The 27,270-nt window shown below is 39.4% G+C and overlaps 1 protein-coding gene across 1 annotated transcript in view; it reads right to left on the bottom strand.

Moving 5' to 3' along the window:
- LOC128741747 (band 7 protein AGAP004871-like) overlaps positions 1-26,918 on the bottom strand; it is a 49,082-nt gene extending 22,164 nt beyond the window's left edge. The window contains exon 1 of the mRNA XM_053837750.1: positions 26,700-26,918. Within this exon, the coding sequence (XP_053693725.1) occupies positions 26,700-26,814 (115 nt within the window). The 5' untranslated portion in view covers positions 26,815-26,918. The remainder of the gene's footprint in view (positions 1-26,699) is intronic.
- Positions 26,919-27,270: the final 352 nt, after the last annotated feature.

The following is a 27,270-nucleotide window of genomic DNA, read 5'->3' as shown; positions in this document are numbered from 1 at the left end:
CTACCAATCTATCACTTCCTCAATAAGTGATAGGTAAGCTTGAAGCGTACAGCAAAAGAAATAAACGGGGCATACCAAAATAGTTCAAAAGAATGGACGCAATGGTAAGGGTACCCAACAGAAGAGGGAAGACCATTGCGAAACAATTTCAAATTTTTGGCGATTTTTATGAAGAGTAGTCTCACAATGCCTGTCAGCAAAAACCAGGCACAGTGAAACCAATAGAGCACTTCTTGAAGCATATAGTCCCTAAGTTGATAAACATTTCCTCCAACTAACGCAAATATGTAGAGATATTGCGCCCTACGCGCTCTTAATAGAGGGAAAACGGGACATCAAAAGAGAAAAAAAAATGGAAAAAGGCAAAAAATAAAGAGACTGTAAAGAAAATAAGGGAAGAAACGAGAAGGAAAATTGATAGAAAAGGATAAAAACGGGTCAGAACGGGAGGAATAGAAAAAGAAAAATTGCGGTAGCAGGAGAAAAGAGTATATAAAAAGAAGAAAGTCGAGAACAAAAATGAAAACAGGTAAAAAACTAAAACGTGACAGTAAAGGAGGAGTAACAGACAAAAACGAAACAATAATGAAGGGGGAAAACTGAAAATGACAAAAAATAAGAAGGATAAAAAGAAAAATGAGGGGAAAATCGGAATAGAACAATAGAAAAAGAAGAGAAAGAAAGAAAGAAGAAATAGTGGACAGACTAAAGCAGAAAAAAAGGGATCGAAAAGCAGAGGAAACATGAGAGAAAAAGTGGGAAAACGAAACCAAAATGAAATCAAAACGGAACAGAATAGTAAGTGAGAAAATAGAAACCCGATAGAGGAAACGAAGAAAACGGGGAAAAATGTCAAACGGAATTTGAAAACAGTAATTTTCCAAAGAAGCAAGGAAAAAGGCAAAACGGGAGAGAAAAACAGGTGATAAAAACTGAAAACTTTTTTTAAATTTTTATTTCAATGTGGTTTTAACCATTGAAAACTGGAGAGCAAAAGCAAAAAGAGAGCCAAAAGAGAATAAACGTGACGGAAAAGAAAAAAAAATGGGGCAACTAGAAAGGAAAAACGGAAGGCGAAAAACAATAGAAAGGAAATAAGGCCATTACAAATATTTTTTAAAGTTTTTGTCCTTCCGATGCTGGACAACAGAAGGGGGGGGGGGGGGGGCGAAAAAAACAGAGCGATGTTTTTAATCACGCAAAAAAAATTAAAATGTTTAGGAATTTTTACTTGAAGTTCAATCATGAAACCCGAATCTATAGTTGCTTTTCATATAAACGATATTATTTTCCAAGCAAAAATCTTCCAAAATAGAGTCAAAATAAAAAAAAATTGTTTGCCGATTTTCGGAAATTACATTATTTTTATTCCACTTTAGTTTCGTGCTATAGAAGCGTTAACACTCTGTACACTCTTTTTTCGAGTTCTTTAGGCTGTAAAACCCACAGGTGATTGATTTTATACAAAAAAATTTTACTCAAATTTAACAAATTTTTTTTTGCCCCCCGATTTTCAGAACCAATTTCGAAGGGCGGGGGACAAAAACTTTAAAAATAATTTGCAATGACCTAAATAGGGGTAGAAAAAGGCTAAAGCTGGAAGCGATAAAAGGAATACGGAAAGTTGATAGACGGAAAATGGGAAAACATTAGAAAAAACGAGTAAAAAACAAGAGCAAAAACAGAATTTAAAATAAAAATAAATGGACATAAAACAAAGAAAAACGGAACAATTACTAAGGATATACGAGACATCGAAAGGATAAACGATAGAAAAAGAGGAAAAAAGATAGGAGAAGGAAGAAAAGTGAAAGCAAAAACTAAAAAAAAACGATACAGAAAAGGAGAAAAAATGGAACATAAACATAGAAACACGGGACTGGAAAAGAGGTGAGAGAACAAGACGAAAATTCCAGTCCTAATTTTAAGTATAACTTCGTATTTAATTTCGTCTCAATGTATAATTTCAGGGCTAGTTTAATTTACAATCCTATTTTAAGGCAAACTCTGCTTTCAGGTCCAAATTCCAGTACCTACAAGTTGAGAAATTGCAATGAGCAAAAAGCACCGCTTAACGGCAGATTGCTTTACTTCAACAGCAGACAAAAAGGGAGTCAGAAAGTTTATGTGTTGTTGTTTATCAAGTGCTGCAAATATAGGTACCAGCAATGTAATTAATTTAGCATGAATTTTTACCCTTCTGCTCTATACATTTGTGCCTGAGGTGCACAGTTGCTTAGATGGGATATAAAATTGAGATGAATTTTCAACTATTCAATCAATCAACTAGTGAACTAGTTAGTCAATTTTTGACACTTTTTTTTCAAGTTTTTCAGATCAAAAAAGGTTCTCGAAGAATTGTGGGGGGGTAAGAATTGTGAGCGATGGCTAAGCTGTGGTGCCACTAGCGCCGGAGGAGGTTAAGAATACAATTAGTGAGCTGTAAAACGGCAAGTATGCAGGGAAGGACGGTATCTCGGCTAAATTTCTAAAAGCGGAGAGCGAGCGGCTATACGAAGCAATCCACCGGAGCATTGCCAGAATTGGCGAGAAAGAACGAATGCCAGAGGAGTGATTGAATGACCTGGTTTGTTCTATTTTTAAAAAGTACTTGCAGACTCTTGGCAGCTGTTCGTAGACTTTAAGGCGGCGTACGATTCAGTCAAACTAAATGAGCTGTGGCAGATAATGCTAGAACATGTTTTTCCAACGAAACTAGTTAAGCTGATTCGTGCGTGGGTCAAAAGCATGGGTCAGAATAGCGGGTGAGACCTCAACCGCTTTCGTGACGCTGGATGGACTGAAGCAAGAGGATGCACTCTCTAACCTGCTATTAAGGTGCCATACGAAGAGCAAAGAACACGGGACTATTATCACGAAATCTCACATACTTGCCATCGGAATCGGAACCGTAGAGTGGTGGAAGAGGCCTTTAGGCCTTTTAAATGGAAAGCAGCGAAACTGGGACTTACCATTAACATCGCCAAAACGAAGTTCATGATTGCTGGCAGGGAACGTGGGAGTCAAACTGGTGTTGGTATCGAGCTGAAGCTAGATGGGGAAAAATATGGAATTATATGCCTGTACGTTCGTGACATATAACAATAAAATTAGCCGCGAAGTGAAACGACGAATTGCAGCCACGGAACTGGCGCTCCTCAGAGCACTAATCCTCCCGGTGGCCCTTTACGGACATGAATCATGGACGCTAATCGACAAGTTCTTGCGATTTTTGAGCGTAAAGTTCTGCGATAACATAACATGGTGGTAAAATGGAAAATGGAGTGTGGCGCAGACGCATGAACCACGAGCTGTGGCAAGTATACAAATAAAATGTGGCAGGCTGTGGTGGGCTGGGCACGTGGCCAGAATGCTCGACGAAAGAGCAGCCAAAACTATTTTCATTTCGGTGCTGGATCGATAACGGATCGTCGCCAGCAAAGTAAAGTAAGTACTACTTCACTGCTCTTAATATTTATGGTGTAGAAACTGAACGATGGTGTTGAGTTAACCTAATGACAGGTCAAGCTTTTTTTAGAACGACGATCTATTTAGTTTCACTGTTTAATATTTGTTCCGAGCATTGGATATCGTTTGAAGAAAATATTTCAATTCTTTAATGCATCATTAAAACATTAGGTGTTTCCCAAAACAAATTCAGAAAAATCAAATCGAGTCGAGTCATTTGGAAACTCGCGTAATTAAATATTGCCCTTCTTTTGGCAATTTCAAATGGAATATTTAACTTCTTGAAATTTAATCTGAAATTAATATAAAAAATGCAACTATAGGAATTTGACAATAAATTATGAACGGTAAGAACAGTATTTTCTTCTCTGACAACATTACAGCTTCTATAATAACACGTCATCAACATTTGAATTGCAAGAAAATCTGCCACAGAAAGTGTGCAATTTGTTTCAGCCGTCAGAATTCCTGCGTTGATGTTGACGTGCATATTTAATCATTTCAGCTTCCCTGACTTCCCTGAAATCGCAACAGAATTTCACTTACGCACATTCACGTAGCACTCACAACCACCGGAGTCGGTGGTTAGACAGTCGGTGTTCATCTTCGGCAGTCCCGGGCAGGCACATAACTTCTTCAGCTTCTGGCCGTGTAACTTTCGACGAAATTATTCGGGCGCGCTCGATGTCACTTCACCATTCGACCGGGACAGAAGCGTTTGTCACTTCGTGGCACCACAAGAAGACGACCGTTAGTTTAGGGTTTACTAGTGTTTAGCACGTGGTGGTGAATTTTTCCATAAATTCACTAGCTGCTTAGCATTAAATGACAATGAAAAACGACGACGCACTTCGATGGAGACGCTCGGTGAATCACGCGATGTCAGCTTGATGTCGTACAGATTTTACCGCTGCTGCTGATGCTGCGTAAAGTTACAAACCACAACAGATTGTGCGAACTTTAATGGGGCATCACATCGATGCAAACAACACGTTTTGATGGTTGGGGAATGACCGAAACGCCAGTTGATCATAACTACACACAGCGGCGGTGGCGGCGAGCTGCTGGTTGGCGCGAAGTACGAGCGATGATTGAGATCTTTAAAGAAAAAGTGCTATCTACCGTCAAACCGAACCGCTGCTGGCTGCACTGCGCGCTGTTCCCGATAGAATTTCGCAGGTCCTGTTCGGTCGGTTGGCAAACCGATCCCACTTGTACTCGCTGGCAAACTGATGAGCGCGCGTGGTGTTGTTGATTTTTATTTTTCCTTTTGCCCCTAGCCGAAGGAAAGCCGGAGTAGTGGGCCAGCAGCGCTATCTCGTTTCTTTCTTACAACCATAACCGACAACGACGGCGACGACGTGGGAAAGCGAACTCGGTAAACCACAGTTCTGCGATTAGATGTGATGGTGGAAATGGAAAAGCTTCGCTTTTACCGTGTGGCGATCGGGAAAAACTAGCCCGTGAGATATGTTTTGATTGAGAATTTGCTTCAAAGTATACAGCTATGGATAGATCGATTTCTTGCGCGTATAGGATGAGTAACTTGGCACTCAACGGTTCATGGCAAAATAATATATGACTTTCATACGAAATAAATTATGTTGCTTTTAAGTGAAATTTGTAGTGATTATTTTGTATGTAATCAAACACGTTGCTACTGTAACATGTTAGTAAAAATAAAACACCCCTACTTTCCACGTACCTACGCAGTGAAAAGTAATTTGTTTATAATTAAGAGAAAGGTTTTTTTTTCTATCCTCCACTTTTAAGAGCAAGTTGAGTGGAGGAAAAACAAATCTGCCGGGAAAATCAGTGGAACGTGTAACGAAATGCATGCCACCATTGGATCGTCAGCAAATTTGATTTAATTTCTGCTTTGCGCATCATGCATTGGTGAAATTTTTCCCCGAAGCTTCCGCGGCTTCTTCAATTTTTTTTTTCCTCTCCGGCACATTCAGCCCGGCACACTCGGGGTATCGACACAGGATGGGTCGAAAGGCGGAAAATAGTTCACGTTCTGCTGGCTGGCTGGCTGGTTGGCTGCCGTTTCGATGTCGTCTATTTATGTTATGGATTTATTTTCAGCCTCCGGCTGACGGCAATTGGCCGCATTACCCCCATTCGCAATCGCACACTGCCACACTGACGGGTGTTTATGTGGCAAAAGGTTTGGATTTGAAATATTGGCTGTAAATAAATCGACGCTGATAGTTACCAGGTACCCTGGACAGGGTCGAGATTGCTGTCTGCGCTATGCTAGACTGGATAATTGTGGGAGATATTTACCTGGAAAGAGAAGGAAAATGTTTACTTATTAGATGATTGATTGTTGTGGGCGGTAAAAGTTGTTTTCCGAAGGAAATGATTCTGTTTGCAACAAATATTGGCAACTGTCTGTTGGCGAGTAAAAACTATTTGGGGATTTTACACCGAAATTGATTTAATCACCGATAAATTGAGCTCGCCTTCATTTTAAACGTAATAAGCTGGAATCAAGTCGATGTTTAATATCATGGAATGGTTAGAAAATTTTCCAATCTGTCCGAATGCCAACAGGAAACAGCTGCTAGTTCTCACTGTATGGGAATGCGAATTTTCCACTTTACAAGCATCGAGTGTTGTTTTTTTCTTCCTTCATTCGAATAGGGTAAACAAACAACGAGTGAAGTTGCAGCAGACGTTTGTTGCCGGTGGAGCCGGGTTTTTTGGTACATTATATTGCGGTGATTTAAGTCTGGCTAATAATGCTCTCTCTCTTTTGGATGAGATTGATGATGTCTTCGATGAGTTGGCAAGAGTTTGTTTTGCCAGCAGCAGTTGGCCTGGTGAAACATATACGAAGATGGTTTCCTGCTAAGTGGTTCATTAACTAGATTAGATGAAAAGCATGCTCAACTTGAGCGGTCGAAGTGAGGAAAAACACGCCCTAATTTTCGAGTGATAGTTGCCTGATTTTACTGCTGCCAGCGAGAAACGGCATAAGTGGTTTCTATTTCTATAACGCATTGAAATCGGTGAGCTGAACGAGTGGATTAAGTCGAAAATCGAAAATGACACGTTCGTTAAATGCGAACGAGAAACATTAATCGAAAAATTATATCATGATATAAACCCTTTTTTTAATCACCTTGTATCCAATTTCAAATGCTTATGTTTTTTCAGTCGGAAAATGTGATAGGTATTGGGAAATTTCCTCACAGAAAATGTTTCTTATACGATCAATGGCCCAATGAAAAGCGAATAAAATGCAAGCATGCAATTTTATGTTCAATCTGGGACACTTCAACCTGGTGCACACCTGGTTTGGTCTGTTTTGACGCTTAGAAACATGAAGCGTGTGGCACACGAAGAGAACATAATTAATTTTCCAACGTTCGTGGACAAGCACAGGCCAAGGCAATGTCGCTGTAGTTTTACATGTTACATTCATTTTTCTTAGTGTTTACAATGAACGTAACGAATAGTTTCCAATTCAAAGGGGATGACATTGTGGTTTGACAAATTGATTACTAGATATTACTAACAAATTTTTGGGAGGTTTTTTGGGACACATAAAATATACTACTCCCGAATGCAATAAAGGATAGCCATTTCGTCATTCATGATGATTCGTCATTTCGGAAACAGGTGTGACACTAAAAGCAAATGAGGATTGCACCGTCAAAGCCGACCTTTATTCTGGTTATATTTGGTTTGGTTTTTATGTGATTTAAAATAAAACTATCATCTTTGATTAATTATAACGATTTTTCATGACTATACTATAGCTCTTTGTTGATATTTGTGTAATCCAAAATATTCTTCAGCATATTTAAGACATCATCGGAGGCACGATGTCGATGACCGGTGGCGTGCCCACAATGGGCACGTGCCCCCCCTTCTCTTTAAAATTTAATAAACAAAAAATTAATTTCTGTAACCCAGACTTCCGCAGTTTTTAATTTAATCTACCACTATTTTGCACAATTAAATTTCAAGTTTAATTTCAAACCTAATTTGAGCTTAGTTTTAGGCCCAAGTTCAATTCTACTGTCGTGTCCAATTTCAACACTGATTTCAAGTCCAATTTTGAGTCCAGTAATTCAAATCCAATGCAATTTCAAGTGCAAGTGGACCTTCTTACAACGTTTACGTGAAAGTTGCTCAGTGAACAATATCGATTCTACAGTTATTACTTCTTGCATACAAAGGTAAATCCTTGAACTGATGGCGGTTTTGCCCTACATACATACATACATACATACATACATACAACTGAAAGTACAATTTCAAATCTGATTTAATGCCAAATTTAAAATGTTTTCAATGCAGTTCAACTGCAGCACAAGTTCTTGTTTGTCAATTTCTAATTTTTTATTGATACAATGTTCATGATTGATTGTTTGGATTGTTTGTTGTTCCTGAGCTGTGACCGAAAAACACGGTGAACCAAACAGCACACTGTATGAACGAGCGAACAATTTCTTATAAAAATGGAAGTAATCAAAGATTGGTCTGAAGGTAGTCCGTCTTATCTTGGTGCTCCTGGCGCAAACACGAAAATGAGTACGAGGGAAAACGCGACAAAAGCTGGACAAACGGGATAGAAAACGAGGAAAAACGCACAGAGAGGCAAAAAAGAAAAACTGGCATAAACAAATGGAAAACATAACCTTATTGAACATAACCTCTGTATAGACGTGGCTCTGGGTGACGAAGTATCCAAAATTAAAAAACTGTTGGAATACCTTAAAGACACAAAATTACTATACGAAATATATATAAGATTTTATTAGACTTACTTAGATTTAAACGTATTGTAAATATTCTTTTATAGACGCGAATAACCAATATCTGGTTAAAACGTCTTAAAAATAAAAAAAAAATGGAAGAAAAATCGTGACACAATGGAAAGAGAACAAAATGGAAAAAGAAAATGAAAACAGAAAAAAAGGAGGACGGAAGAGAAAGAAGGAAAAACGATTAAGGAAATGAGAAAATAATGAGGACAAACTGGACTGAAAAGGATAATATATGGCACAAAAAAGGAAAAGAACGTGAAAGAAAAGTATGCAAAGAAGACTAGAAAACACGGCAGTGTTGAAAAATTCATAGCAGCAAAAAACTCAATGAGATTTCAAGCACCATGAAATTTCAACCTTGATCAGAAGCGCTGAACTCACATATGAATTTCTCTCGCTATTATACGCGATGTCTCTGTTGCTATGCAATGTGAACCAAATTCAGCTGCGAGCATTTTACTTAATTCTTCCACAGCTGGCATATTTCATACCAGAGAACGAAAGAGAATTAACCGCCAGAGAAAACATCAGCTGCGAAAAAAGCTAGAATACATTCATGAATTAAGATGGCAAACATATCGGCGTAATTTACATTTCTCCTTCGCAAGAATCGACATTTTCTTAACTAGAAAGTAAAAAGCCTAATAAGAATTAGATAAACATGTAGTTTGAATGTGTGTTTTAGTTAAACTTTACGAATTATTTAGAGATTCATTCTCTCACGCTCACTCACAGTTACGTATCGCACGAGAGAATGCCTATGCTGTACAACAACGAATTTGTATGCATATGTGTATAGCTCCGGGTAGCAGTTGAAGCAAAACAGAATGTGATCATGCGGGAAGAAATATGTGTGAGCTTTGTGCTTTTTGCTTTGAAAACAGAAAAACTCACGCGTGAGTTTTTACTGCATAGGATCAAGTTCTCATCATTCACAGTTGATTTTGATTTTTGATGAGTTTTGAGATTTTGAGTTTTTAACATCACTGATACACGGTAACAAGAAAATTGAGAAACAAGAACAGAAAAAGAGAAAAATGGAGAAAAAATGAAAATGTAAGATAAAGGGAATAGAGGAAGAACGGAGCAGTCGAAAACAAAATACAGGGTGTTCAATAAGTTCGAATACAACTTTTCATCATTGTGAAAGTGCGCATCATGTGCATTCCGTGTGTTAGTATTGGTGTCAGGTTTAGCCTTATATAGGCTAACCGACGCGCAGGTGTCGACTTGATGTCATTTGTTACCGTGTTTACCGCGCAGGATGAAGGAGTACCGCAACGTCATAGTGAAGTTGTTTGCGAGAAGTGAGCGACCCGCCGGCATATTTCGGCGGTTGAAATACCACGGGGTGAAGCGGAATTGCATCTATAACACCATCCGTCGGTAGTGAGGGAGCGGGTTCGTCGAAAAATGAACCGCTCGATCGGGAAAACCGCTGTTGACCTGAATGTGTCGATCGGGACTGCCCACACCATCATGGCGAAGGACCTGGGATGCAAGCCGTACAAGAAACGCAAGTTTCATGGGGTAACGGAGGCTACATAGAAGAAGAGGCAGGACAGAGCAAAACTGTACTTTCGCGGCACGCTGGTCATGAGTTCGTGTTTTCTGATGAAAAACTCTTCATCTTGCAACAGCCGCACAATATCCAAACTGATCGGCTGCGGGCGCCGACGTTGACCCGTTCCACATAAACATCCCGCGGTTCCAGAGCGCCGCGTCGGTGGTGGTTTGAGGGGCCGTATCCAAGCGTGGGAAGCTTCCACTGGTATTTATAGAGAAAAACGCCGCGTACTATAAGACCGAGGTTCTGGAGAAGGTTGTGGCCCCGGCACTTCGTGATCTCTACGGGACAGATCATTACGTCTTTCAACAGGACGGCGCACCAGGCCACACGCCAAATATCATCCAAGCGTGGTGTCGGGAGAATTTGACTGATTTTTTCGATAAGACTTTGTGGTCTTCCAGCTCCCCGGATCTTAATCCCTGGACTTTTGGTCGTACATGCTGACCAAGCAGAGCGAACATAAAGTAAGCACTATGGATCAATTTAAGAAGCTCATTTCCAAGATCTGGGACGAGATTTCCATGGACCAGGTGCGTGCCGCGTATGATTCTTTTGAGAAACATCTCAAGCTTGTCATAAAGCACAAAGGGGGGGGGGCTTGCTTCCACCAAATATGTCGTAAAGGTTCTCAATAAACACTGCTTCAATAAAAATTGACTCAGAAAAGAATAAAAGAATATCTTGTATTTTCATTTTTAGACACATTTTTAAAGTGTATTCGAACTTTTTGAACACCCTGTAATAGAAAAGGAATTAACGGAAAAGAAAACCAATAAACGAAACTGGAAAAGAGCAAAAACGGGCCTGAAAAAAGACGAAAAAAGTAACTAGGAAGAGAAAAAACAGACTGAAAGGGCGAAAAACGGGACAGGAAAGCAAGAGCAGGTGGAAACATGAGGCATAAAAAACGGAAAAAAGAGGGAAATCAAGACAAGTAGCGAGAAGACGAGTCAGAAAAGAAAAAAAACGTGATAGAATAGCTGGGAAACGGAAAAGAAGAAGAGAGGACACGAGACAAACAAGGGAAAACGGACTAGAGAACAGAAAACTTGAGAAATCCATAGGAAAAGAATAATTGCGAGAGAGAAAAAAGAAAACCGGTAGAGTGAACGAGGAGTGTGGGAACAACAAGTCAAACGGAATATCAAAGGAAGAGAATAGGATAAAATAGGAAATATAGAATGTAAAAATGGGCCAGAAGAAGAAGAAAAATAAAATAGGTAAAACGGACTCAAGAAAAACGAAAAACTGGAGACAAAAAGACGAAAAACGGGAAATAAAAAAGGAAAACTGGAAGGCAAAACGAAAAACGGGAGCCAAAACCAGAAAAAAGGGACAGACAAGAAAAACAAAGGGGGCTAAAAAGAGAAAAAAATGAAACACACGAAAACGAAAAGCATAAGCGTTTAAAAAGACGAAAAATGGAAACGAAAAAAGGAAAAAGGAAAGTGATAAGACAGAAAACGGGAGGAAAATTTACAAAAAATGAGTGAAAAACAAGAGGAAAAATAGAACTGAAAATAAGAAAAAATTGAACAGGAAAGACGAAAAACGAAACAATAAAACAAGGCACAGAAAGAGAGAGAGATATGAGCAAACATGAGGAAAAACGGAACAAATAAGAAAAATTGGGAATGCCAAGAAAACGGTACAGAAAAGAATAAAAAAACCTTTCCTTTAAAATAATTAGACTCGTAATTTTTCATATGGCGTTTAGAGTGGCTATCTTTGAGTTAGGGAGGTCCCAAAAAACCCAATCTTTGCATACCTTCTTAGCTCATTATTTGTTTTAGAAAGCCCATTAAAATACCTTTCATTTGCCGCGTCAATGCTACAAATCGGACCACTGGTTGACCGGAAGTCATGAAGTAATAATTGCATTTTTTTAATACCACCCTAATTCAGAAAACGCTAACCTAGGGCCCAAATAAAAGATACCGGTCTAATTAGTTTCAAAAAAGAAAAAGTAAAGCGAATTTCAACTCGCTAATTGAGTTTGAATCGAGTCGTACCTGTAGGGGAACTGTGGGTAAGACGAACAGGTTAAGTAGAAGAGCTAATATAATACAGAGAACTTATGATTTATAAAACCTAAATACAGTTTACTTCAGTTCAACATATTGTTTTCAAAAGGAGCTAGTGAAATATTTAACAAAAAATGTTTTTTAATGTGTATTTTGAGTTTTAAAAATGGTCCGAAAAAGTGAACTTTTTTAGTGCTGCGGGTGAAACGAACAATGTGTGGGGGTAAGATGGACAGGTATTGTGAATCGCCCCAACTGAGCGCATATTATTATTTTTGACCCTTAACAAATTGAATACGTAAAATATGGTGGTGTAGCGTGCAAAAAATGAAGGGAGCAGTCCACCCCATCCCACTAGAGCCAGCCAATAGAAAGTTGTTTGGCAGCGGCAATATGAACAAGCATTCCAAAAACTGTTTCATGCCTGGCCGCTGCTGATTTGTTTGAAGTTAACGTTTACCGCTTAAATTTTCATTTATATGCTTGAGATATCACTAAGAAGCAAAATCAACAATTTTGTTAAATTATGTTCACTGACCATTTTACCCACACTAGCAGTTGTCCATTTCACCCCATCATTATACATGTTTTTAAAGCGTTCACAATTTTTCATACGCAAATGAAATTACGTATCATTTCAATGCAGACGTTACTTGAAAAGGTCTTAAATCGAAATACTTCATGCTATGGGCAACATTTTGGAATTGAACCAATCAAAAAGCTTAATTCCGATGGAAAAAAAGTTACATCCAAAGGCAGAATCATGTCCAATTTTTAGTTTTTTTGTGCTTTATCAAAATTGGAAAGTTTTAAATGATGATTGAAACGTTCAGACATCATGAGATAGGAAGATGGTTGGATGCCCATCAAAACATTTACGTATTTTAATGCTTAACTGGTAGAATCAACCACCTGTCCGTCTTACCCGCCCTGTTCGTCTTACCCACAGTTCCCCTACTAGCCCCGCAATTGTCCTGTACTCTAATAACCGGCTGCGAAGTCTGTCTATAAAGAAGGGTCAAGTCTTAAAGACGTTTATAACCCAAGGTTTTGCTTTGCTTTGCAAGTTTAATTTAATGTCCTATATAAAGTCCGATTTCAACTCAAAAATGAGAAATGAGAAATGAGAAATGAGAAATGAGAAATGAGAAATGAGAAATGAGAAATGAGAAATGAGAAATGAGAAATGAGAAATGAGAAATGAGAAATGAGAAATGAGAAATGAGAAATGAGAAATGAGAAATGAGAAATGAGAAATGAGAAATGAGAAATGAGAAATGAGAAATGAGAAATGAGAAATGAGAAATGAGAAATTAGAAATGAGAAATGAGAAATGAAAAATGAGAAATGAGAAATGAGACTAGACACTAGACACAATCGCGGACAAGATAACACTTATAACTCTTACAAAATGCCAAAAATAAAACAAATTACTTTCAACTTACACGTCTACCGGTTTCTGGCATCATATGCTCGTATCCTACAAATTATTTTTTTGCCCCCCGATTTTTCAATCCAATTTTGAAGGGCGAGGGGACAACAACTTTAAAAATAATTTGCAATGGCCTAATTAGTGTTCAAAGTTTCAGCAGAAGAGAGGTGATGATTCAGTAGCTGAAAAAATTCATTTTTTTTGACAACAATTTTTAATTTATTATATTTTTCGTCAAAAACACAGTAAATTGTGTTTGTATGAATTACAACTATGATCAAGTGATTAAAGATGATCAAAGGATTCTGTAAGTATGAACAAAATATTGTATTTCATGCTCATTTATTTTCAACTGATTAATCCGTTCCTCACCCTCGTTATAGAATATTGTGAGAGATAATATTTTTATTGCCGTAGAACTACGTCTTGCCACAAGGTTTTAAGAGCTTGCTTGCATCGATCGGACAGCTCTTGCCGGACTGTTAAAATATAAAATGGTTGCATTCATGGGAAAATAGTTCATCAGTGATAGTTGGTCAATTTTTTCTTATTAAAAAGTGGGACTCGACTTTGACATGATTTTTGCATTTGTTGCATATTCATTGAGCCTCCCAGTTGGCTTCGAGGTATGACGCTGGCCTAATAAGCCAGTCATTGTATGTTCGAATCTCGGCTGGGTGAGGCTGTTACAGTCAATAGGATCGTAGCAACTGACCCTGCAATAGTCCTGTACTCTAACAGTTGGCTGCGAAGTCTGTCGTATAAAAACAGAAGGTCAAGTTTCGATAATGGAATGTAGCACCTTGGCTTTGCTTTTTGCCAATTACATAATCCTACTGTAGTTCCAAAACTTGAAGCGCATGGTGGAATATTATCTTATGAATCTAAAACTTGTGTGGTGAATGACCTTCTGGGTTAAAACCACTCTAATAAAAAATTTAAAACTTATTTATTGTTCACTAGCTGACCCGACAAACTTTGTATTGCCACAAATTAACCTGTGTTGTACATAAATCATGAATCTCGGATGATCTTTGTCACAATCTCGAGTTTTGCAAGCCCCCCAGTGGGCGGCGCTTCCGACGGCGGGTCACCGGCAACACTCGCGACCGTCTCGTCCTGATTGATCTAGTGTTACTATAGATAGTTTTTGTGGTCTTGTATTGACTAATGTTGTATGGAAGAGTCTCGAATTTCTCGAGTTTGATTAGTTTCTGAGTTTCGCGAAAATTTCTGTTTTAATTGTATGAGAGTCCATATCCCCCTACCACAGGGGTGAGAGGTCTCTAACTATCGTAAAATAAATTCAAGACTCAAAAATCTCCCACATGCCAAATTTGGTTCCATTTTCTTGATTAGTTCTCAAGTTATAAGGAAATTTGAATTTCATTTGTATGGGAGCTCCCCTCTTAAAAGGGGAAGGGGTCGTAATTCACCATAGAAAAAATTTCTGCCATCTAAAACTCCCACATGCCAAATTTGGTTCCATTTGATTGATTAGTTCTCGAGATAAGAGGAAATTTGCATTTCATTTGTATGGAAGCCCACCCTCTTAAAGGGGAGATGGGCCATAACTCGCTTTCTAAAGAAGAGAGGGGTCTCAATTCACCATAGAAAAAAAATCTTGCGTCCAAACCCACTTACATGTCAAATTTGGTTCCATTTGCTTGATCAGTTCTCGAGTTATGAGGAAATTTGTTTTTCATTTGTATAGGAGCCCCCCCCCCCCTCTTAAAGTGGGGAAATCCATAGAAAATATACCATAGAAAATATTCTTGCCTACAAAAACACCCACATGATATATTTGGTTCCATTTGCTTGATTAGTTCTAGAGTTATGAGGAAATTTGTATTTCGTTTGTATGAGAGCCCCCTCTTAAGAAGGTAAGGGGTCCTAATTCATCATAGAAAAAATGGTTGCCTCCAAAAACACCCACATGCCAAATATGGTTCCATTTGCTTGATTAGTTCTCGAATTATGAGGAAATTTGTGTTTTATTTGTGTAGAAGCACCCCCTCTTAAAGTTGGGAGGGGTCCCAGTTCATCATAGAAAAAAATTTTGTCTCCAAAAACACCCACGTGTCAAATTTGGTTCCATTTGCTTGATTAGTTCTCGAGTTATGAGGAAATTTGTATTTCGTTTGTATAGGAGCCCCCCCTCTTAAAGTGGGGAGGGGTCCTTATTCACCATAGAAAATATTCATGCCCTCGAAAACTTTCACGTGCCAAATTTTGTTCCATTTGCTTGATTAGTTCTTCAGTAATGAGGAAATTTGTATATCATGTGTATAGGATCCCCCCCTCCTAAAACGGGGAGGGGTCCGAATTCATCATAGAAAAAATTTTTGTCTCCAAAAACACCCACATGCCAAATTTGGTTCCATTTGCTTAATTACTTCTCGAGTTATGAGGCAAATTGTGTTTCTTTGGTACAGGAGCCCCCCCTCTTAGAGTGGGGAGGGGTCCTAGTTTACTATAGAAAATATTCTTGCCCTCGAAAACCTTCACATGCCAAATTTGGTTCCATTTGCTTGATTAGTTCTCGAGTTATGAGGAAATTTGTATGGAAGCCCCTCCTTTTAAAAAGGAGAGGAGTTATAATTCCCCTAATAAAGAGGGGAGGGGTCTCAATTTACCATAGAATAAATTCTTGTCACCGAAAACACCCACATGCCAAATTTTGTTCTATTTGCTTGATTAGTTGTCGAGTTATGCAGAAATTTGTGTTTCATTTGTATGGGAACCTCCCCTCTTAGTGGGGGGAGGGGTTTCTAACCATCACTAAAACCTTTCCTGGCCCCAAAAAACCTCTACATGCATATTTTCATGCCGATTGGTTCAGTAGTTTTCGATTCTATAAGGAACATACGGACAGACAGACAGACAGACAGACAGAAATCCTTCTTTATAGGTATAGATTTGTTACAACATGGCCCGAGAGGGCTAGGAATTTCACAAAAATTTAGTACACGAGCATAGTTGATTGACTTATTAATGAAAACAATATTTAAAAAATGCTAAGTCTCTTATTTTCTTAGATAACTGACCTGACAACTCTTGACAAAAAATTCACGATAACGTTATGTTCTGACCCTGGTCTATGACCACAAATCCGAATGAATGGTGTTGGTGCTTAGTTACGCACCTTGCCGATTGCATGCAACGAAGAGAATTGTGTGATATTTTTCTAGTATAACTGATATCGTTCGTATTCATGAATATATTCACCGACCTGCAATCTTGTTACCGGGAGTTTCGTGCATGACAAAAGCATCAAAGGGCCATTATGTCAAAGGTAAATTTTGCTTATTAACGCAAGCAGTGCACATACAAGCACAAAAACAAGTTGTAGTGATCCTGCCAGTAATACACAAATGAAATAAATACTTATCTCTGATTCTTCTGTTAGATCATTAATTTTAACTACAAAACTCATAAACTAGCGAAGATCAAAAATTGCGCAAACTGATTGGGAACATTCAAATGAAAGCCAAGAAATGTTCGCTGTATTTGTCGAGATAAAAAGAGACCTGTCCATCAGGAATTACTGAAAGAAAGTTAAACCACTACGGAAGAGTTGTACTGACAAAAATGGATTCGTTTAAAGCGCTGGTAATGTCGAAAGACTGCTCAAATATGAAACCAGACACAAATCTGTAATTTTCCATCATGACAATGCTCGATCGCATGTTGCTACATGGTAGTCAAGAAATTCTTGCCTGTCTGCCTACTCTTTATTCCGATCGAGTCAAAACATTTTTATTGAAATACGATTTAATTTTTCGCAATATACCAAAAATTTATTTGAATTGTTCTGCTTCTCAAAGAATGATGCAAATTCGCTTCCAGAGAGATGGGGAAAATGTATTCGCCAGTGACGGATCATTTTATTTTAGTTAAATAAGCTGTATATAACTGTTACGTATAAATCAGAATTTTAGGAGAATTTGTATTTGAACATTAAACATTAGAATTATATTTTCATTCTAAGATTTTTTCGAAAACAATTTCGACAAAAACCCCTTGAGGGCAAATAAATCAACACCAATTAATTCTCAATTTGCTCTACACTTAACTACAAACCCTCATCATCTTCTCACTATTATTTATGGCCTTTTTCAACCAGGCACCGGCTGCAACATTGCCACTTCAAACTACCCTGTCTGTCGGTAGCGCACAGACCAGTAGTAAATCGACGCTCATTTTGTAACTCATGCTCGAGCTCTGGTTGCCACTGTGATTCGCCACTTGTTGCACCCTCTCCGTGCGTCGACGGTTCCTTCGCATCCCTGCTGGTTGTACTGTCTGTCTTTCGAAGGGAAACACTAGCGCTGTCAGTCCAATTGGACATGAAAAACAATCTCTTTTCCCAACCCACTTTACATAGCTACTGTTGATCTTCGGTGTCAAATGCGACGCACGCACTTTTAAATCCTACCATCGGAGGATTGAAGCTTCCATCAATCATATTCTGAAGCACGCGTTCACCGTAGACCGGCTGGCGATTGTTTGACTTTGTGTCATAATTTCATTCGAACTGTTTTGCAAACAAATTGCGTGGTTATCGTGCTGCGTGATTGACACTGGGTTAGAATCCTCGGTGAACCCACTTCCAATGTTTCCCGCTCGCAAATATTGACCTCGTTCGTTTACTCTTCACCCAGCGACTCTGTTTACATTGGATTGAAGAAGTTTCCGCCCGAAAGGGCGGAAAAACGAGGCAAAATCTGGCGATATTTTTAGACGCTCTAAGATTTTTCTCTTTGGAACAAATTATTAATAGCCGCTCATTCATTTCGCTACACAGAAACAAACTGCTTCTTTGCGGCCAAAGAAAGAGCGTAACACACGAAATTAAGTGCAAGGGGATTCTGTTTTGTGAACACCGCTAAACAGTCCTTTTTCGGGTGGTGGCTCATTAAGTTGATTTATAAATATGACGGTTAGTTATGAACCCGCTCAGGTCGACCGACGGCCATAAACAAACGGTTGTGGACAGAATGTTATCGCATGCAGTGCCAACCCCAAATTCTACTTCCAGAGGACTATCTCCCTTCGCCTTTTTTTTTTCTTTCTTCAACTGTTTTTCCAGTCCAGTTAAGTAGACAAAAATAATTTGTTCTCAGAGGTACTTTAAAATATTTCATCTATAAGGTTCATGCCGCAAAGCGAAAGCAACCAGCAAATGGCCAATAAATTCAGCCTAAACGAGCTTTAATCCTTTCGAAAACAACCAAATAACCATTCCTGCTTGACACGCCGGCCGGTATAATTGCCAACAATTACCGGAACCATCTTCGCCATTAGCACTGAAACTCTACTACCGGCCCCTGCCCGAAGCTCTGCTTATGCCATCTGGTGCCGGTGGCCTAAGCAAACCAGAATCCGAACCGAAGAATGTCAAATTTCTTCCGCAGAAAATCTCTTCGCCTTCGTCAAGTCGTCCCCGTGCTCCAGACGGCGGAACCACCAGACACATAACGAAAGCAAGACAGTCTCATTGCCCGGCAAAATGTGGATCTTTATACCATAAGGAAAAATATGTAATAAATTTGCTCAACCGGAACGGGAAATCATGTGCTAGAATTCCTAATTAGCACGAGAAGCCAAGTCGCGCATTCTTCCCGGCGATTGGCTACGGCCAATCTTAATGGGAGTGTTTTTCTGCTTTTCTGCCCGACTCTGCCCGGCTGCACCACAGCGGAAAATGGGTAAGCCATTTGACCGGCTGCTAATCTCTCAATCTCAGTCCGCGCGACGAACGGCGACGATTGCTTCTGCTGCTGATCGCCTGATGGTAATAAAACTGTGACTGCTTTTGCAAGATAGTCAGCGCTCTATGGTCGTTAACCCCTTAAGGTCCAAACGGTTGCCGAGCAAAACTAGTTCGAGCAAAAATTGGTTAATAACAGTTATTTCCAACCAAAACGAAATTCGGTGGTTGGAGCTTATTGGGTTAAATAGTCAAGCAATCTTCGAGATTCCAACACACAAACCAATGGCACTCGTTCATTTGGCTATTCATTCACTTGCCAATTCAGAAAGATTAGGTATGGAATTGCTAGACGATCACGGAAAATAAACATCTTGTCATCGTCGTCGACTGCGGCTATTTTAGGACAGCCGACAGACTTGTCAAGGGAATTGGTTTTTCTTTCGTTCTTGGCAGCGTTTGTGAATTTGTAGGTACGTAGCTCCATTGACGCGTTCCAGAAAATGCAAATAGCATTTTTCGACATTCCTCGACCTGTTAGCATCAATTAGTCGATGGTAAGTTTCTCTGGAAGATTGGCTATTGAAACAATACGGAGGCAACGCGTGGAGGCAGACCTAACCGGGTATGGCAGAATGCCTTTTCGGACTCATTTCTACCAACAAATCAAAGGGGAACACATGGGCAATTCCTTCTCGGCGAGCTGTTCATGACGAATGTCTGATACAACTTTGTCACAAAAATTTCGACAGAACTATGTTAGCCTTGAAATTGCATTTGAAAGTAAGTTTGAAATTAGAATTAAATTTGACTTGAAATTGGACTGGACTGAAATATGAATATAGACTTGGGATTAGGATTGGCCTTAATATGGAACACATTGGACTTGAAATTGAGCCGCATTTGAACATCAAATTGTGTATTAAATTGGGCGTGAAATTGCCCGTAGTCTTGGTATTTGACTTCAATTCGGACATGAAATTGCACTTCAAATCAGACATTTTATTGAACTTAAAACTGGACTTAAATTGAACTTGAAAACGGAAGTGAAATTGGAATTCATTTATATATTTATTTCGTCAACCGATGTAGACTAGTATAATATATACAATTATCTCATATAAAAGTCTTATAATTAAATGAAGATTGAAAAGTTTACTTATTCTTTTGTATCGTTTGCTACGCGTAACGATTACGTGTTGACTGAAAGTAATGTTTAAGTCTATGCCGAGACATTGTAAAGTCAATGGTTTCGCAGTATTGATTGTACGAGGCCATCATACGATTCAATAGACCGAATTTTCCATAATTTGTGGGATAATGGCTTATGGCAAATAAATTTCGATTACGAAGTTGCCGAGTATGTGTATAAAAGTTCAGTTTTGATCGTTTACAAATAAGACCACTGCATATTTACGACGCTCTTTTGCCCCATCCGTGAATCGAACTTTCACCCCGCTAGGCGTTTGACGGGGTTAGATTAAATTACGGAAAAGCAAAATATATTTTGATTTTTTAATCATACATTAACTCTTAAAAGATTAAGCTATTTTTATAAACCACTTTTTACTTTCAACACGCTTTTCATTTTTATTTTGAGTTTGTGTGATGTCCAAAGAGGTAGGGGAGGTTGAGTTTTGTGACACAATCGGACAGAGGGGGGATGGGGGGGGGGTCTAAAAAAGCAGAATTTTGGTGGACGTCATATTCGAATCGTCCCTTACTATCCTTCATGACTTTTGAACCAGTGGACCGATTTGAAGCATTGACGCAGCAAATGAAAAGTATTTTAATGGGATTTCTAAAACAAATAATGAGCTAGGGAGGTAAGCAAAGATCGGGGTTTTTGGAAAGACTTGCAAGTTTCGTTTCAAATTTAACTGGAAATATAGACTGGAAATGGACCCAAAATAACACCTGAAATTAGGATTGACATAATTCGTCTTACTCTCTCTCACGTTTTACGTGTATTATTCTTTTTTTCTTCTTTTCTGTACCGTTTTCTTGGCATTCCCAATTTTTCTTATTTCTTCTGATTACCCTCATTTTTTCACATTGTCCTCTCTTTCTGTCCCGTGAATGATTGTTTGGTTTTTTCCTGTTCAATTTTTCCTTATTTTCAGTCCTATTTTTCCTCTTGTTTTTCAATCATTTTTTGTAATTTTTCTTCCCGTTTTCTTTCATGTCATATTCCTCTTTCCTTTTTTCGTTTCCAGTTTTCGTCTGTTTGAACGCTTCTGCTTCTCGTTTTTCGTTTTCGTTTGCTTTATTTTTCCTCTTTTAGATGCTCCGTTGTTTTCTTTTCTGTAGTGTTTTTTCTGTTTTTGGCTCCTGTTTTTCGTTTTTCTTACCGATTTTCCTTTTTATCTTCCGTTTTTGGTCGTTTTTCTCTAGATTAACCTTTTTCCTTAGCCCATTTTTCCTGTTTTGGTTTCCTTCTTTTTCTGGCTCATTTTCCCATCCCATTTCCTATTTTGTGCTACCTTTTTCCTTTTATGTCCCGTTTGACTTGTTTCTGTCGCTTTCCTTGTTTCCGTTCCGGGTTTTCCCTCGCTTGTCTCGCTGTCCCTCTTCTTCTTTTCCGTTTCTCAACTTTTCTATCACGTATCCTATATTTGCCTCTATTTGTTTGACGAAGAACAGTCCAGAAGCTCCGGAGCTATGGTGGAACATACATTCATACTCACGTTCCTCGTACCCTTACATGCCGGTTCCTTCCCAGTCAGGTCCCCCTTCTATCACGTAGCTAATTATCCATCGGTATGCTCAATGAAAATCATTATAATGGAAATGAATCCAAGGTTTTTTTTTTTGTTATATTATAGTCATTTTAACAGCTTAGGTCATTCGTGACTTCTGCGGGGTTGGGATTTGAACCCGGGGTCCTCGGCGTGAGAGGCGTGAATGCTAACCACTACACCGGGACTGACCCGGGGAATCAAAGGTTTATATATTCCTCCTCGGTGGAATCCTCCTCTTTTCTCAAAGTCAGTTGCACAACTGCAATCGATTTAAATGCAAGAGAAACGCAACCCCTTTTACTTATTTAGATCTCTTCCCCCCCCCCCTTGTTAGGCATTCCCCCTTTTATCAACTTCCCAGTGCTGGTTCCCTAATGTCAAGGAACATTTGTGCCAAGTTTGATGAAGAATTGTCCAGGCATTTCGGAGTTATGGCGTTCCCCCGGTTATGAGTCACCCTCCCTTGTTATGACCCCCTTCCTGTTATTTACCCCCCTCTTTAGTCAACCCCCTGAGTTCTGATTCCCTTATGCCAAGAAACATGTGTGCCAAGTTTGATGAAGAACCGTACTGGTGTTTCGCAGTTATGGCCTCCCCCTGTTATGAATCACCACCCCCCCCCCCAGCTCCTCTTCTTGTCCACCCTTCAGTGCTGATTCCCTTATGTCAAGAAACATGTATGCCAAGTCGGAGTTATGGCCTCCCCTGTTACGTCCCCCCGCATATCAACCTCGCAGTGCTGATTCTCTTATATCAAGGAACATGTGTGCCAAGTTTGGTGGAGATCGGTCAAGGCGTTCTGGAGTTATGGTGGAACATACAAACATACTCACGCTCACTATTATATATATAGATTAAAATTGTTCTTTGTTTCAATTGAACTTGCATTTTTTTTTTCCTGTATGGACTCATCACTGCGACCAGTATCGTTGATCTATTGTGATATCGTCCGGGTGTTTGCTGTATAGCATGCACTGCATTTTTTTGCTGCAATCGCTATTGAATGAGCGATATGCTTATTAAATTTTATGCGTGCTTGCGTGTAGTTGGGTTTAGCCTTCCTTCAGTGCTAGATCTACTATACCCACCTTGCTCCTCAATGCCAGTACTGTCTCCAATTACAGCCATCCCTGGCGAGGGTGACCAGTACATTTAACTATAAGAGTAACTTTTTGCACTGTCAAGAGCGCCTTTAAGGGGGGCCATATAGAATTCAGTATGGAGGAAAGGTAATGAGGGGCCTGAGAATAAGCCCATGCTAAAGTCACTTGACAACGAATGGCCTGATCCTACTAAGATTCGAACCCACGACCATTCGCTTGTCAAAGCAGACTCGGTAACCTTGCGGCTACGGAGCCCCCCTGTGGTGTGATTTTACACAGATGCTAGTTAAACAATCTCAGACAACTAAAATCCCATCCACTCATCTGGCATACTCAAATAACAACCTTTTCCAAAACCTAGATCATCCTATATCATTTCACACAACCCGATTCAGCACCATAAGTCTTGAGCAATACCAAGCCAAGCCGGGTGGCATCACCGAAAGGCTAACCACCTGCCAACCTAAATAAATCCATTGCAACATCGCTTAACAGAACCCACAATCGTCCACACATCATAAATAACCATAAGCAATTCAAGCGGATTGCGCAACGCGCAATCTGACACCTTGTTTTGTTCTTTCCTTTACGAAACTCAGTACAGTCCACTTTAACCTATATATAACAGAACGAAGCCGACTTACGACAACGTGACGATGCGCGTCACGCGTAGTCAGTTTAGTCCGCTTTGTCTCTTTCCTTCCACACACACACACCGACCCAAAATCAATCCACGATAGGCACCGCCCATAGTATTATGTAAATAAGTAAACCAATTTATGTAACAAAAATCCTGTGTAGACTTTCCATCAAATAAAACTGTTTGGAAGCAGTTCAATAAAGATGAATTCAATTGTTGACACGACAGTGAACGGAGCTTAAACACAAGTGTTTCAATGTGTCTCTCGAACATCCCACACCCCAATTTTCTCTCCATTTTGCCTCTTTTTCTGTTCTCGTTCCTCAATTTTTCTGTTCCCGTATTTTCTCTCTTATTTTCCTCCTTTCCTATTTTGTTTTTTCCTTTTTTGTACCGTTTATCTCCTTTTCTATTCAGTTTATCCATTTTCTTTCTGATTTTTCTTGTTTTCGTCACCGTTTTTCATTTTTTTCATTTTTCTTCTTTTCCTTTTTCCTCGTTTTTTCGCCTCCCGTTTTCCGCCACATTTTGTCACACACACAGTGCACTGTGTACCCAGTGAAATTCTTTCGTTTTTTCCATGGCAGTTTTTCTTTTTTTTTCTCTCGCGTTTTCTCCCAATTGGACATGAAATTGGGTTTGAAATTGAAGTTGCAAATTTTATTGAAGGTTTAGTATATTTTGTGACTGTAAGAGTCGGACAGAGTAACAGATGGGACAGACGGAACAAATAGGCCAGATGAGATAGACGGGACAAATGGGACAGACAATACAGATAGCACACGGGACAAAGAGACAGAACGCGGGACAAATAGATAGACAGACCGTCTGGCAAATGGAACCGACTAGACAGACAGTACAAACAGACAGGGTAGGGCAGATGGGCAGTTGAGACAAACAGACAGCACAAACGGGACAGTGTGTTTTTTCTGTTCGTCTCATCTGTCCTGTCTATTCTTAAAAAACGGGACAGTCTAAGGGAACCCTGTAGCCACAAGGTTACCGAATCTGCCTTGACAAGCGATTGGTCTTGGGTTCGAATCTTAGTAAAATCAGGCCATTCGATGTTAAGCGACTTTAGCATGGGTTTATTCTCAGGCTCCTTCACAACCTTCCTACTGAATTCTGTATTTACTAACAGTGAAGCCTCTTGCCAGGGCAAGTTATAAGAGTGGTACTTGCTCGGGGTAAGGCCTCTCAGTTGGCTTTGAAGTATGATGCTGGCCTAATAAGCCAGTCGACGTATGTTCGCATCTCGTCTGGGAAAGGCTTTTAGAGTCAATAGGATCGTAGCAACTGGCCCTGCAATTGTCTTGTACTCTAACAGCTGACTGCGAAGTCTGTCGTCTAAGAACAGAAGGTCAAGTTTCGATAACAGAATGTAGCACCTAGGCTAAGCTTTGCTTTTTGGAACCAAGTTTGGCATGTGGGAATTTTAGGCGGCAGCAATTTTTTCTATTGTGAATTAGGACCACTCCTTCCATACAAATAAAATACTGCCAAAATGAATCATCCAAGGTTGAGCTCCTCAGAAACTCGCAAAACTCGAAATTGTGACAGAACAGTTTAATTTGTAGCTATACGAAGTTTGTCGGGTCAGCTAGTATCCATATAAAAAGAAACGGGACAGTCTGATGGTACAGAAGACAGGACAAACGGGACAGACCAACCAGGTGGCTCAAACAGACGGGACAAATTAGGACGGACAGACCGAAAATTTTCTCTCCATTCTCCTCTTTTTTTGCTCTCGGGTCTCAATTATCCTGCTACCCGTATTTTCGCCCTTTCTTTTCCGCCTTTTCTATTCCGTTTTTACCTTTTTTGATTCGATTTTCTAGTTTTATGTTCAGTTTTACTTAATTTTCTCTTTGGTTTTCCTTGTTTTCTACAACGTTTTACTTCTTTCGCTCATTTTTCTTCTTCTCTCCTCCATTCTTCTTCTTCGTTTCCTATTTTTTGCCTTCTTACCCACTTCCCACTGTGTCATACTGTGTCACCCAGTGTGGTTCTTCCGTTTATTTTTATGCCAGTTTTTCTTCTTCTTTTCTCTCGCGTTTTCTTTCAAATTGGAACTTGTTGAAGCTGAAATTGCAAATTTTCTTGACGGTTTAGTATATTTTGTGACTGTAAGAGCCGGACAAAATGGACAGGACAGACTGAAAGCTCATGTTTAGCGATCGGCTCAATTTGTTTTGAGTCTAGACATGCGGACTAGATAGGACAGATTGGGTAATAGATGAGACAAACGTAACAGATCGGCCAGATGAGATACGCGCTACAAATGGGACAGACAATACAGACCGAACACACGAAACAAATAGACAGGTAAGAGGTGAACCAGCCGCAGACTGAAAATCTCTGAATTTTGTGTTTTCTTTTTTTCCGTTACCATTTTCGTTTCGCTCCGTATTTAATTTTTAATCAGCTTTTTATTTTTAGAGGGGCTTCGTAGCCACAACTTGCGCACAAGGTTATAAAGTCGGCATTGGCGAGTGAATAATCGTGGTTTCGAATCTATAATAAAATCATGGCCGTTTCAAGTTAAGTACACTCTTGAGTTCTGAATTAGCCCGATGAAGCCTTTTGAGAGTACAAAAATGTCACTCCTATAGTTGGTGTACTGGTCAGTGCAATTTAATGAGTCCTCGCTACTCGACAAATAATAATAATATTAAGATTTTTAATAATATAATATTTTTGAATATGCCCAAATAATTCGCGTGAGTTTTTCTGAATTATTTCCTTAGTATGAGATTTATCCCATTTTTCAGTTTTTTCAGAAATTAAGAAAACATCCAAAATAACTTTTTTAGCTGAGTCTAACGACTACCCCACGGCGCAGCAATTGAACTTGATAACCCAGGTAATTGCTCTCGACTGTAATCTCAAAATTTAGATAAGTTGAATTTGCTTCTCTACTTTATTTAGTAAACATCTGCCTTTTTAGACGTATTTCATAATCAACTTCACCGCGTGTGAGGTAATGACGTTTGATTATACTTTCATTTATGGTTGAAGTACTGATAAGAAAGCAAATAAAAACAACGATAATTGCCACAAATAAGTAGCTCGAATAGAAGAATATGGTTGAAGTCATAAATACCTCAGAGTAACAAGCGCTTAATTACATCAATTCTCAAACAAAACCGGTGTCTGGCACCATTTAGTTGTAGTATTCACTTTCTATTTTTTTCAGTCAATAGGCTGCATTCGATAGCACTTACATCCAATTCGAACTGCCGGTGTAGGATCAGCAGGAATTCTCACCGAAGTACCGCTTGCCCCGGCACCGGTCGCTCCTGGCGCAGCATTGCTGTTGTTCCCTGATTGAGCGGTCATTGCGGTCCCCACAACTATTTCACTTAATCCTTACTTGATTGCTTTGCTAGTACAATTGTTGAATTTTGCGTCGCCGAATCACAAACCACTGTTTATCATAAACACGTTTGTCGCGCCCCGTACGTGAAATCACACTGTCGGTCGTCGGCTTCGAACCCGGCCTCAAGTGCTACTGCAACGCAAAAGTCATCGCAGATAACGATAGATAGCTTTAGGTATTGTTCGTTGTTTGTTCCAGTCAATGGAAGCTACGCAATTTAGCGAAAACCCCTTCGTATTGGTAGTTTATAACCGCGGACAGAGTAATGGTGGGTTGGGAATCCCACCTTACTGAAAGTGCATTCCTGATAGAATAACCTGTTTAGAATTCAGTGCCAACTGTAAACATGAGTCATTGCAACCGGATGATTGCAAATAATAACAATCTCATAAACCCCGTTTTATCTTCTTGCGTGT

The sequence above is a fragment of the Sabethes cyaneus genome, chromosome 3, assembly GCF_943734655.1.
Source record: "Sabethes cyaneus chromosome 3, idSabCyanKW18_F2, whole genome shotgun sequence".
NCBI classification, from domain to species: domain Eukaryota; kingdom Metazoa; phylum Arthropoda; class Insecta; order Diptera; family Culicidae; genus Sabethes; species Sabethes cyaneus.
This window is presented reverse-complemented; position numbering and strand designations above follow the sequence as displayed.